Genomic DNA, 13,565 nt, shown 5'->3' with positions numbered 1-13,565 from the left:
TGAAAGAAGGACGGGACGAAAAGACAGTAAACAGGCTGCTGTGGAAAACAGTCTAGTGGTTCACTGATAGCCTCCATGCAAACAGACACAGGAGGACTCTCTATTTTCGTCTAACTTCTCCAGAAAGAAGGGAAGCCTTCAGCTTTGGAGCTGCGCGGAAACTCAGCGTCCGGATAGGAGACTAACAAAGCTTCGGAAATGCAGGTTTGATTTTGTTTTAAGTGACTGAAAAAAGTTCACGTTACCTCTAAATTTTACTCAGCTCATGTATTGCTCCCCTTGGGGATTCTTGGGAATTTTTTTTTTTCCTTTGGTAAAATTAGATAAGAAATTTAAAACTGAAAAATGTGAAGAAAATCCAACTTCTCAAACACCAAAAGAATAGAGAATGCAACTGCAGGTGGATCAGTTTTAAAATTAAAAAGATACATTTGTTATTTATCAAGTAATCTAATTAAAAGCTACATTTGTTACAGCTCTTGGGTAAAATGTTCATGTTGATAGTACATTTCTTATGCTTGGTTTGTGCTATTTTTACATGTTTTTTTATGTTTTTCTTTAATTTGTAAAAATATTTGTGAACTTTTTCACACTGTAGTTTCATTTCTAACTTGTTTTTAGGTAAAAAAAAAAAAAAAAAAAAGAGTACTGAAGTAATATGCTATTTATGATCTTAATCTGCCAGCAACAGCTCACTTGTAGTTGCTAATATCAAAGTAGCAGATAGATTTGTAAGACGCCTCTCTGCTTACGCTGAGGTCAACAGCTGACATTTTTTCCATTGTAAGAGGGGGATAAATTCTCTTGTCTGTGAGTAAATTAATGAAGCGAATCAGCAGGTAACAACGGCTCCCCGCTCCACCTCCCCCTCTTTCATGAGAAGATAACTCCACTTCTCAACACCGATGAGGTCACTCCGTCTCAGGCGACAATGACACTCTAGACCAAGTTCAGGGACCATCTCTTAATTAAAATACACTTGCTTACTCTCTGAGGCGATTCACCTGATCTGACAGTGGCTTTCGGGGATTCATTACACAATCTCACTTTCCACGCTGTGTCAGATTGGATGGTCTATTGTGTAACTGAACTGGTCAGTATGCATTTTAGGTGCTTTTCAACAAATCAGAATCTCATTAAAAAGTGAACTTTTTTAAACAGATGCGAGCGGCATAGCTCAAGGGTTTATTTCTGTTGGTTTTGATGACCACGGCTTGCAATAGAGCAAAGAATGACAAGCTTATAAAAACGTTGATTTACCCAGAAATTTTAAAAATTGCATTAAATAAAAACAAATAAAAAAAAATACAGAAATCTCAGTCTATGTAAAGATGCATCCATGGCTTGTACTGCACTGTATCTTCATCCGGCACTTGGATGAGCGTCCATTTACATGAATCATTGATTCAATGGATGATGCTGTGGTGATGTTTTGATATTGGTAATATGGCTCATTGCCCTGGGCATCAATGTGTGAGAAAAATAAAAACGTCAGTTGCATCTGAACAAGATTTCTATTGCTTCTAGTCATTGCTATTCAATACTGAATGGGATGTCTGTGCTCGGTTTAAGCACTGTTAGCTCAGTCCACACTTTGTGAATCTCCTGCAGCATTTGGATGCATCTCTGCCCCAATACTGCAGAAACAAATAGGTGAATCACCTGTTTGCACATCAAGTTTTGAGACCTGTGAGCCATTAATTTTATACGTAAGAAGCTGCAGTGTCCATATTGTATGTCTCCATTTCCCTGCCGCATTTTTCCTTTCTTTTAATTTTCCATTGATATGGTTGAATATTGAACTCTGTCAACAACCAGCTTCTTTAGAAACCTCTGGAGTTTTAATCTTGTTGTCAAAGATGCAATTGACTCTTTGGTGGATTAGGTGCGGTTTGGCTCTCTTCTGTGTACCAATATTCCTTTCTCAGTTTGTTTACAGATTTGGACATCTGATTATATAAAATTTTTCTTATTTTTCTGCTGTAATTCCTCAACCTTGTCATTTTTTTGCTCTATTGCAAGAATTTAACTTTGTGAGAAACTAAATTAAGGGGTTTCCATTATCTGTAAGCCATATTCATCACAATCACCAGCATCAAATAAATTAATCCGAGTTTGAGATTCACCTTGTGAATGGAATTGCCGAAATGAACTTTTAAGGAATAAACTTTTAATGGTTATCTAATCTATTTTGATGCACCCGTGTTCACGAGGCTATATAGAGAACCTCTCCAGTTGCCAGGTTCCTCATCATGTTCATACGCCATTGTCCTCCTGCACTGAGAACGCCCAGTTAGTGTTCAGCTTTTCAGGGCCGGTGTCATTAAAAACACTTCTGCTTTCTGCAAAAGAATGAGCTGAACGAAAACGGCAAACCTCCAGATTTGCTCCGAAAGGCCGAAAACACCGGCATTATCATCACCTCTGAATTAATCAATCTCCTGACAGCAGCTTATCTGCCCATGTTATTGCTTGTAACACTGTATGGCAACCCGAAGTCACGCTGTCCCAGCAGATTGTCCCCGTTTGCTGCCCAGAGAGAAGTTTGTTCCCATGAAAGAAGGGGGTGTCACAGATACCCTGCAGCAGCGACACCACCATCATATCAGCAGATTGATTCTGACGTCCAAAAAAGGGTTCCTTCAATGATATTGTTCACCTGTCTCATAGGCTTAAAGTGGGTGAGTGGGAGGGGAGTGCTGTGGGAAGGGGGTCGTGTGAGGGTTATTGGTGGGGAGCACAGGGTGAGGCGTATTGTTCAAGTAAGGGTTGAGAAGACTGGGGGTGCCGTGCTGACAGGTGGGAAAAAAAAAAAACCCACTCATCTGACTAGCCTCCTCTGTCCGTCCATGGGGCCCCATATGAGCAAAGTAATGGAGTCCAAATTACAGCACAAGATTGCCAAGAACAAGGGTCTATTGTTTGCCCTCGGGGCACACTGGAGCACCCTAAATGAGTGTCACAGCAAGCAGCAGGGCACGGACCGTTACTGCGCTATTTAGTCTGTCTCGTTGTCTCAAGACGGACCCGTTTCAGAGGTTCTCAGATCAGACAAATACTGCTCCCCTCCGCCCTCTCCTGCCTTCACCCCTTCCTCTGTACAGCCACCCCCCACCCCACCCACAACTCCTCACCCCCAAAATAGGCCAAATCTCCTCCATTGTGTTTCGACTGCCTAGTGTGAAATTCACTGTGACGTTAAATGTTTTCTAATGAATAATTACTGAATGGATATGCAGGGAGAATATGTGTAATGGATTGTAGACTGCATTTTAAAGACGTCTGTTTTGTCTCTCCTCCGTGGTATTTACAGGACAAAAAGCCCCTCGGCCGTTCTCAGAAGAAACGAGGGCCATAGGAGGAGGACGGACGGATGAGGGAGGGGGAAAGGAGGGCTTTGTGTCAATTAGATCCAATGGATTATCTTTTTTTAAATGTTTTTAGAGAGAGAGTTGGGAATCAAAGGATTTCTGCTTCCAAAGAGGGGGTGGTGAAAAATAATAAAATAAAACCAACAAAAGCTGTGAAAACCTTTGGTCAAAGTGTTGGTGCTGTGAATGCTAAACAGATTGGTGGAATTTTTTTCCCACTATACTTCTAAAACACGCCGCTGTTTCAGGCTCTGCCAGTCCATTTTGCACTCTGTGTAGTGTTTAGTTGGAGCATCAGCTCAATTGAATGAACGGCTGCTAGCCAAGGTCCCTGTGAATGGTGTAGCAATTATCTTCTGTTTGTTCATATGAATAATCAAAGCCATTGGTACAGAGACTTTTAGGAGCTCAAAATCTTTTTAGTTTCTATAGATCCACAAAATAGACTGTATGTGCCTTTTCTGGTCTTTGCTACCCCTTGGAGTTGTCTACTGAAACATGCGTTCATCCAGATGGAGATGTCAAAACAGATTTCTTGAAACTTTTTATCCATTCATAATTGTCGCATGTGTTGTTTATAACTGTTGCATTTGTTTTTATTATGCCCAATTTTCTCCTATTTGTAGAATAAAACGAACTAGCAAACACTATTCAGTTAATTAAAGTTAAATAGTATAAAATAAAAATGTACTAAGAAATAGATCACACAACATTGGGTTAACAGTAAATAACAATTTACCATCTCAGGAGCTTTTAGCAGAGTACTGAGCTGCGGGATGACTGATGCTTGTTGCACAGGGTCGGCTGGACATGGAGGGTGCCCTGACCGCCAGGGACCGAGTGGGAATCCAGGACTTTGTCCTTCTGGATGAAACCACAGAAGTGGCTGTGATCAGCAATCTGAAGAAACGTTTCAGCAAGGATCTAATCTATGTGAGTTCCAGAAAAAAGAAAATCCACATCTAAATTAAATCATGTGTTTTGAATGATGAAATAAGTACTGTTGTCACTCTGTCGTGTCCTTAGACTTACATTGGCACACTGATTGTGTCTGTGAATCCATACAAGGACCTGGACATCTACAGTAAGAAACAGATGGATGTCTACATGGGTGTCAACTTTTTTGAGCTTCCACCGCATATGTGAGTTTTTGATGGGCATCCAAACTGTGTACACTGTTCAATCAGAGTGTAAATAAAGTCAATAAAATCTTTAACTCTATCCTGTAGCAAACAAGAAAAAACATGGTTAAAAAAATTTCAGCTCATGGGATTATTAAAGAAAAATAAAAGAAAAAATATCCTTTATCAAAATCCTGTTTTCAGAAATGACTTGAAAGATTTGGGATTTTACTGACCAGGAACAAAAAAAAAATCAACGTCATTGGTTTGCCCAAATCAAGAGTGTCCATTTTGTTTTAGTTTATTTAAGAAAGGCAAAGTCAATTAAAAATGTCCACAATAATTCTTTGGATCTGATCCTTTAGGTAAATTTCAACATAATCTGAATTGTAAAGAAAATAAATCTTATTATCTTGCTATAAATCTTGCTATATTACTCTATAAATGTATATAATCACCAATCCATATAAATCTTGTCGTTTTAAACCTGTTAACGCATATTTGCCTAACTAGACCTTTGATGTGTAACAGTTCTTATCTATCCATCCAGCTATGCCTTGGCTGATAATGCCTACCACACCATGCTGACAGAGTTCAACAATCACTTCATCCTCATCTCTGGTGAGAGTGGAGCAGGAAAAACTGAGGCCTCAAAGAAGATCCTGCAGTATTATGCCGTCAGCTGCCCAAGCACCACTTTAATGAACACCGTCAGAGACAAGATGCTCATGTCCAACCCTGTCTTAGAGGTTCAATGGTTGCTTCTAATTTTATCAGAACATCGGCTGTGCATTTAAATAAGAGGTGATTGTGACGATTATTCTGAATAAAAGAGCTTTCTTTTTTTACTATTAAAGGCTTTTGGGAATGCAAAAACTCTGAAAAATGACAACTCAAGTCGGTTTGGGAAATACATGGATATTCAGTTCGACAGTCAGGTAAGGACTCAAGCAAATGCTGCTGTGGGAAAAAACATATATATCAGTAAAAAAAGAAACAAGGATCAAAACAATTAAAACATGTTTTTTTTTCTTTTACCTTACAAAGCCAATGAAAAGAAAGCAAAGTCAGCATTGCATATAATGTTAAGATGATCAAATGTAAATCTTGATGCCTGAAGGGGGATGCTGTTGGAGGCCACATCCTGAACTACCTGCTGGAGAAATCGAGGGTTGTGCACCAGAATCATGGAGAAAGGAACTTCCACGTTTTCTACCAGCTGGTGGAAGGAGGATCCGATGACCTGCTGACGCAGCTGGGCCTTGAGAGAGACGTCCAGCATTACTACTACCTAACGCAGGTTTGCATGGCTTCAGAAGAGCACTCTTAATTATGACGACTATAAATATTTTACAGTTGTGTGTTCTTTGTTTCCAACAGGGGGAATGTGCCATTGTGTCGTCTATTAATGACAAAAACGACTGGAAGTCTGTCAAAAATGCCCTGCAAGTCATTGAATTTGATGAAACTAACACCAATGTAAGTTGAATGGCTTCGCTTGAACCAGTATTAACATGAACATGTTGGTAAAAGACAACCAAAAAAAACCTGAGTGTCTCTGTGCAGCATCTGTTTAGGGTGGTTGCGAGTGTTCTCCATTTGGGAAATGTTCACTTTGATCCGGACAGTAAAGGTCACGCCCTCCTGAAGAACAACACGGAGCTGAACTGGGTTTCAGATGTAAGGAAAGCAAACATTCCTGAGTTTGATGTCCAGACGAGGCTCAGAAATCCATCTGGCGACTCATTTCAGTTTCCTTCACAGCTCCTGGGGGTGGATGCCAACAGCCTTAAGGAAGGACTTACATTCAGAAAGATTGAAGCCAAAACAGAGCAGGTGGACAGACACCAAAGCCTCTTTTACTCTCATTAGGTGATAAAACTGTGTTTCTCCCAACTACAACTGTGACTTTTAAATAAAAATATTTTTAAGGTCCTCAGTCCATTCACAATAGACCACGCCATCTATGTCAGAGACGCCCTGGCCAAAGCCATCTACGGACAGACTTTTACCTGGTTGGTCAACAGGATTAATGAGTCCATGGAGAACAAGGTATGATGTAAAAGCTTACATACCGGTTTTTATTTTCAAAGCTAAAACATAAACACCCCTTGAACTTTTTACATTTTTCCTTTTGCAACCACAAAATTCAATGCATTTTTATGGCATTCTCAAAAAATAAAAAAAATCTGAGATAATTAAAGAGTCATAACACACAGGTAGCAAAGTTTTCTGCTAACTTAGAATTGTTTTCACTGGTTTTAACTTAAGGTATTAGAGCAAATTCACACCACACTTGTATTTTAAAAGAAAAGTAAAAAAAAGCAGCAAAAAAAACAAACAAAAAAAACAACTATGCATTATTTTCCCACCACTTCTATCCATCTTCTTGCATGATGTACTCTCAGTAAAACTCCAGATAAAATACAACTACATTTATGGCTGTGACATAACAACATGTGGAAACATTCAAGGGGTGAGAACTATGGATTTATATTTATATTTATTTTATTTATATATTTATTCTTTTATTTATCTATTTATTATTTTATTTCTTATTTTGTCAGTTTTGGTCCTACAAAAATATATTTATGCTTTTATTTCTTATCAAAATATATATTTATTCTTTTATTTTTATACATTTATTCTTTTATTTATATATTTATTCTTTTATTTTTTATTATGTCGGTTTTGGTCCTCCATAGAGAATAGTTTATTAAAGTTCAGTATTTTATAGCAATATTTTCCGCTAGGACTCTTCACGGAAGACTGTTATCGGGCTTCTGGACATATATGGATTTGAGGTGTTCTATGTTAACAGGTGAGCTGCATTCTCCGATAGTTGATTCTGTGATAAATATATAACACGTTTTTGCCCAATGCTACCATCATACATGAGTTTTGCACACAAAAAACTGAAATATTTGCCCTCTTTGTCGTCAGTTTTGAACAGTTCTGTATAAACTATTGCAACGAGAAGCTGCAGCAGCTTTTCATCCAGCTGACGCTCAAAGCTGAGCAGGAAGAATACGAAGCTGAGGGAATTGAGGTGAGACTGATCAAAGCATGGAAAAAGAAAAAGCAAAATGAATGATCATCAACATTTTCTAGCTTTATTCTAAGTGGTTTGTTCTCAAAGTGGGAGCCGGTTCAGTTCTTCAACAATAAGATCATCTGTGACCTGGTTGAGGAGAAACACAGAGGAATCATATCGATACTGGTGTGTAATCCTCAGAAGTCTTTTCACATAAATGCAGTCGTATTTGTCCATATTTTTGTAGTAAAAATTTTGTTTTTGTTATCTTTAATATTTTATGGAATCACATGCTTTCATTAGCTGTAAGTGGGAAACCATCATTGTATTAGACTTGGGGAATTAAATTGCTGAAATAAAGGAACTTTTCATTAATACGCTAATTTACTGAATATGGCTGTATAAGTGATGTTTAACAATAATAAAATAAATACCTGAATCTGATTCTGCAGGATGAAGAGTGTCTCAGGCCAGGAGATGCCACCGATCTCACCTTTCTGGAGAGATTAGAAGAAAAGATGGGCAATCACCCGCACTTTGTGACGTGAGTTAAATTTTGTAGCATTATTAGCGACCACAAACATCAGGTTTCTGCTCAGTGGAGTGGACTGTGCCTTCATGAAGACAAAGAGTTATGGTTCACCTCTGACTCTGTTTCCACCTCTTTGACTGCAGACACAAACTGGCTGACAAAATGACACGGAAGACTCTGGAGAGGGGAGATTTCAGACTCCTGCATTACGCCGGGGAGGTCACTTACTGCGTTGTGGGTAAAATAAAACCACAGTCCAGAGGCCATTTTCACATTAACATCTGGACTGCAGTAATTTCATAGTGGCAGTCCTTTAACTTTGAGATTTTTTTTTTTGATTTTTTACATTTTTAGGTTTTCTTGACAAAAATAATGACCTGTTATACAGAAACATAACAAATGTAAGTACGGATTTTTGCACCTCTAATTATTGAGATACAGATATGTAACCAAAACGTATGTTGTTGCAAGACTGCAGAAAGTTAAAACAAGATATGGATGGATGATATTTAACAATTTATTATCTTGATGTAAACATGCACTAATGTGGATTCTCACTTCTTTTTAAAGCTGGTGTGTCAGTCAAAAAATACGATTGTCAGGGAGTGCTTCTCTGCTGTGGACACAACAAACAAGAGGAGACCAGAGACAGTAAGTTCATCTGTGTTTGGATTCTTATTGGTAACAATAAAATGTAAAATTGTTCATGCACTGATGATGCAACAAACATCTTTGATGAATTTTTACAGACACCAATTGGGTATTTGGCCACTGTTCCTATCAGAAATGGCGCAGCTTATCTCAGTTAACTGGTTTCCAGGCATGGAGCCATTTTAATTCCACATAAAGTATTTTCAGGATGAAGCTCTTTGAAGAGGCCATTGAACTATCGTACACAAAAGGGAATAAAGGAAAACTACATCCAAATTGATCAACTTCACCTAAAATCAAGAAGCTGGTAATTAAACTTGGATAAAATCGAATGTTCTAACAGGACACTGATCCAGATCAGGTATCGTTAAGCAGACTTAATAAAAATATTGTGGACGCCAACTGATTTGTATGGACTTTGCCAATTCTGGTCAGAAAAGTGGTGAAATGTTCCACCAGAATGATTCCTTGAGCTTGCTGTGACTACAGAAAATGTCTGGTGTTTCTGCAGTTTGCTAAAAGACATTGTATTTAAGAATATGTAAGAAACATGTATTTAAGAATACATACAGATGTATGCAAATAATTAAGCCTATATCCATAATTTATATCCCTTGAAGACTGGCGATAATACATTCTGACTGACAAGGCAAAATCTGTTATCCACAATCGGACTAAAAGTCTTAATTCATACATGATGTATCTGCCAATTGAACTGACGGTACGGCTGTGTCTGTAGGTAGCGACCCAGTTTAAGAACAGCCTGCAGAAGCTCACAGAGATGCTCATGGCTAAAGAGGCCTGGTACATACGCTGTCTAAAGTCCAATGAGTCCAAGCAGCCAGGTATGTCAGCTCAGAAAAGGTCAATAGAATCAACACGGTCGTTTTATGATCGCTGTCATCCAATCACAGGACAGTTTGATGAAGCATTGATCAGACACCAGGTGAAGTACCTGGGCCTGATGGAGCATCTCAGAGTCAGAAGAGCTGGTTTTGCTTACCGTCGGAAGTATGAGGACTTCTTAAAGAGGTCCTGCAAGAACATATCTTTCCCCATGAAGTTGTGCTCGATTTCATGTGTGTAAACGTTTCCTGTGTGTGTTTACCTGGCTCATGTCACAGATACAAACCCCTGTGTCCGGCCACCTGGCCTCACTGGAGAGGAATACCTGCTGATGGGGTTGAACTGCTGGTTCAACACCTGGGCTACCTGCCTGATGAGTACAAGATGGGAAGGTGAAGAAAACTTTCTAATTCAGCCTAAAAAATACCCAGTAAGCCAGTTTAGGCAAAAATTACAATACTTGATTGGATTTTTATAGAACCAAGATCTTCATCCGTCATCCCAGGACCCTTTATGCCACAGAGGATGCTTACGAGAAATGCAAACATGACTTGGGTGAGTTTAATTCAAATCTCAAATCAAATCTTTATTATCACTGCTTAAGGCTTTTAATGGTTTTGTATGCTTTGGATTTGCAGCATCAAAACTTCAGGCCAAGTATAAAGGATACAAAGTGAAGGGAGAGTTCAAGAAACAGAAAGAGGCTGGTAAATATCAGAACATGAAACAGACTGGTGCTTAAATATTTGCAAACCATGAAGATAACTTTGATACCAGCACCATACACTGGATTGGAAAAGAAGTTTTTATGCTAAAAATATCTATCACATCTCCAACAGCAAGTGATTAAAAAACAGACATTATGTTTTAGACTTAGGAACATTTCACAGATATTCAAACCTCTGACTTTGCTGAAGTGCAAGCAAACGTAACTTTCATTTCATGTCTTCAGCAACAAAGATTGAGACGTGTTGGAGAGGAGCACAGGCCAGGAAGGAGAAAGAGAAAAGAGCATGGGCTGTAAAAGTCATCAAGAAGTAAGCAAAATAATAATAATAATAATAATAATAATAATAATAATAATAATAATAATAATAATAATANAATCTGCCAGCAACAGCTCACTTGTAGTTGCTAATATCAAAGTAGCAGATAGATTTGTAAGACGCCTCTCTGCTTACGCTGAGGTCAACAGCTGACATTTTTTCCATTGTAAGAGGGGGATAAATTCTCTTGTCTGTGAGTAAATTAATGAAGCGAATCAGCAGGTAACAACGGCTCCCCGCTCCACCTCCCCCTCTTTCATGAGAAGATAACTCCACTTCTCAACACCGATGAGGTCACTCCGTCTCAGGCGACAATGACACTCTAGACCAAGTTCAGGGACCATCTCTTAATTAAAATACACTTGCTTACTCTCTGAGGCGATTCACCTGATCTGACAGTGGCTTTCGGGGATTCATTACACAATCTCACTTTCCACGCTGTGTCAGATTGGATGGTCTATTGTGTAACTGAACTGGTCAGTATGCATTTTAGGTGCTTTTCAACAAATCAGAATCTCATTAAAAAGTGAACTTTTTTAAACAGATGCGAGCGGCATAGCTCAAGGGTTTATTTCTGTTGGTTTTGATGACCACGGCTTGCAATAGAGCAAAGAATGACAAGCTTATAAAAACGTTGATTTACCCAGAAATTTTAAAAATTGCATTAAATAAAAACAAATAAAAAAAAATACAGAAATCTCAGTCTATGTAAAGATGCATCCATGGCTTGTACTGCACTGTATCTTCATCCGGCACTTGGATGAGCGTCCATTTACATGAATCATTGATTCAATGGATGATGCTGTGGTGATGTTTTGATATTGGTAATATGGCTCATTGCCCAGGGCATCAATGTGTGAGAAAAATAAAAACGTCAGTTGCATCTGAACAAGATTTCTATTGCTTCTAGTCATTGCTATTCAATACTGAATGGGATGTCTGTGCTCAGTTTAAGCACTGTAAGCTCAGTCCACACTTTGTGAATCTCCTGCAGCATTTGGATGCATCTCTGCCCCAATACTGCAGAAACAAATAGGTGAATCACCTGTTTGCACATCAAGTTTTGAGACCTGTGAGCCATTAATTGTATACGTAAGAAGCTGCAGTGTCCATATTGTATGTCTCCATTTCCCTGCCGCATTTTTCCTTTCTTTTAATTTTCCATTGATATGGTTGAATATTGAACTCTGTCAACAACCAGCTTCTTTAGAAACCTCTGGAGTTTTAATCTTGTTGTCAAAGATGCAATTGACTCTTTGGTGGATTAGGTGCGGTTTGGCTCTCTTCTGTGTACCAATATTCCTTTCTCAGTTTGTTTACAGATTTGGACATCTGATTATATAAAATTTTTCTTATTTTTCTGCTGTAATTCCTCAACCTTGTCATTTTTTTGCTCTATTGCAAGAATTTAACTTTGTGAGAAACTAAATTAAGGGGTTTCCATTATCTGTAAGCCATATTCATCACAATCACCAGCATCAAATAAATTAATCCGAGTTTGAGATTCACCTTGTGAATGGAATTGCCGAAATGAACTTTTAAGAAATAAACTTTTAATGGTTATCTAATCTATTTTGATGCACCCGTGTTCACGAGGCTATATAGAGAACCTCTCCAGTTGCCAGGTTCCTCATCATGTTCATACGCCATTGTCCTCCTGCACTGAGAACGCCCAGTTAGTGTTCAGCTTTTCAGGGCCGGTGTCATTAAAAACACTTCTGCTTTCTGCAAAAGAATGAGCTGAACGAAAACGGCAAACCTCCAGATTTGCTCCGAAAGGCCGAAAACACCGGCATTATCATCACCTCTGAATTAATCAATCTCCTGACAGCAGCTTATCTGCCCATGTTATTGCTTGTAACACTGTATGGCAACCCGAAGTCACGCTGTCCCAGCAGATTGTCCCCGTTTGCTGCCCAGAGAGAAGTTTGTTCCCATGAAAGAAGGGGGTGTCACAGATACCCTGCAGCAGCGACACCACCATCATATCAGCAGATTGATTCTGACGTCCAAAAAAGGGTTCCTTCAATGATATTGTTCACCTGTCTCATAGGCTTAAAGTGGGTGAGTGGGAGGGGAGTGCTGTGGGAAGGGGGTCGTGTGAGGGTTATTGGTGGGGAGCACAGGGTGAGGCGTATTGTTCAAGTAAGGGTTGAGAAGACTGGGGGTGCCGTGCTGACAGGTGGGAAAAAAAAAAAACCCACTCATCTGACTAGCCTCCTCTGTCCGTCCATGGGGCCCCATATGAGCAAAGTAATGGAGTCCAAATTACAGCACAAGATTGCCAAGAACAAGGGTCTATTGTTTGCCCTCGGGGCACACTGGAGCACCCTAAATGAGTGTCACAGCAAGCAGCAGGGCACGGACCGTTACTGCGCTATTTAGTCTGTCTCGTTGTCTCAAGACGGACCCGTTTCAGAGGTTCTCAGATCAGACAAATACTGCTCCCCTCCGCCCTCTCCTGCCTTCACCCCTTCCTCTGTACAGCCACCCCCCACCCCACCCACAACTCCTCACCCCCAAAATAGGCCAAATCTCCTCCATTGTGTTTCGACTGCCTAGTGTGAAATTCACTGTGACGTTAAATGTTTTCTAATGAATAATTACTGAATGGATATGCAGGGAGAATATGTGTAATGGATTGTAGACTGCATTTTAAAGACGTCTGTTTTGTCTCTCCTCCGTGGTATTTACAGGACAAAAAGCCCCTCGGCCGTTCTCAGAAGAAACGAGGGCCATAGGAGGAGGACGGACGGATGAGGGAGGGGGAAAGGAGGGCTTTGTGTCAATTAGATCCAATGGATTATCTTTTTTTAAATGTTTTTAGAGAGAGAGTTGGGAATCAAAGGATTTCTGCTTCCAAAGAGGGGGTGGTGAAAAATAATAAAATAAAACCAACAAAAGCTGTGAAAACCTTTGGTCAAAGTGTTGGTGCTGTGAATGCTAAACAGATTGGTGGAATTT

General features: G+C 39.4%; 1 protein-coding gene across 1 annotated transcript; it reads left to right on the top strand.

Moving 5' to 3' along the window:
- Positions 1–3,663: 3,663 nt before the first annotated feature.
- On the top strand, positions 3,664–10,596 carry LOC103142893 (unconventional myosin-Ih-like). The gene is made up of 22 exons (XM_016674843.1): positions 3,664–4,304; positions 4,398–4,513; positions 5,043–5,241; positions 5,350–5,430; positions 5,613–5,792; positions 5,873–5,971; positions 6,059–6,172; positions 6,257–6,328; positions 6,425–6,544; positions 7,246–7,313; positions 7,436–7,541; positions 7,632–7,712; positions 7,979–8,070; positions 8,202–8,296; positions 8,413–8,459; positions 8,629–8,709; positions 9,449–9,554; positions 9,624–9,741; positions 9,834–9,947; positions 10,034–10,110; positions 10,194–10,262; positions 10,508–10,596. The coding sequence occupies exons 1-22, from the start codon at positions 4,155–4,157 to the stop codon at positions 10,594–10,596; spliced, it is 2,274 nt and encodes a 757-aa protein (XP_016530329.1). The 5' UTR covers positions 3,664–4,154.
- Positions 10,597–13,565: the final 2,969 nt, after the last annotated feature.

Source organism: Poecilia formosa, unplaced genomic scaffold (assembly GCF_000485575.1).
Source record: "Poecilia formosa unplaced genomic scaffold, Poecilia_formosa-5.1.2 Scaffold103, whole genome shotgun sequence".
Classification (NCBI taxonomy): Eukaryota; Metazoa; Chordata; class Actinopteri; order Cyprinodontiformes; family Poeciliidae; genus Poecilia; species Poecilia formosa.
The sequence above is the reverse complement of the archived record's forward strand: the minus strand, read 5'-3'. Positions and strand labels throughout refer to the sequence as shown.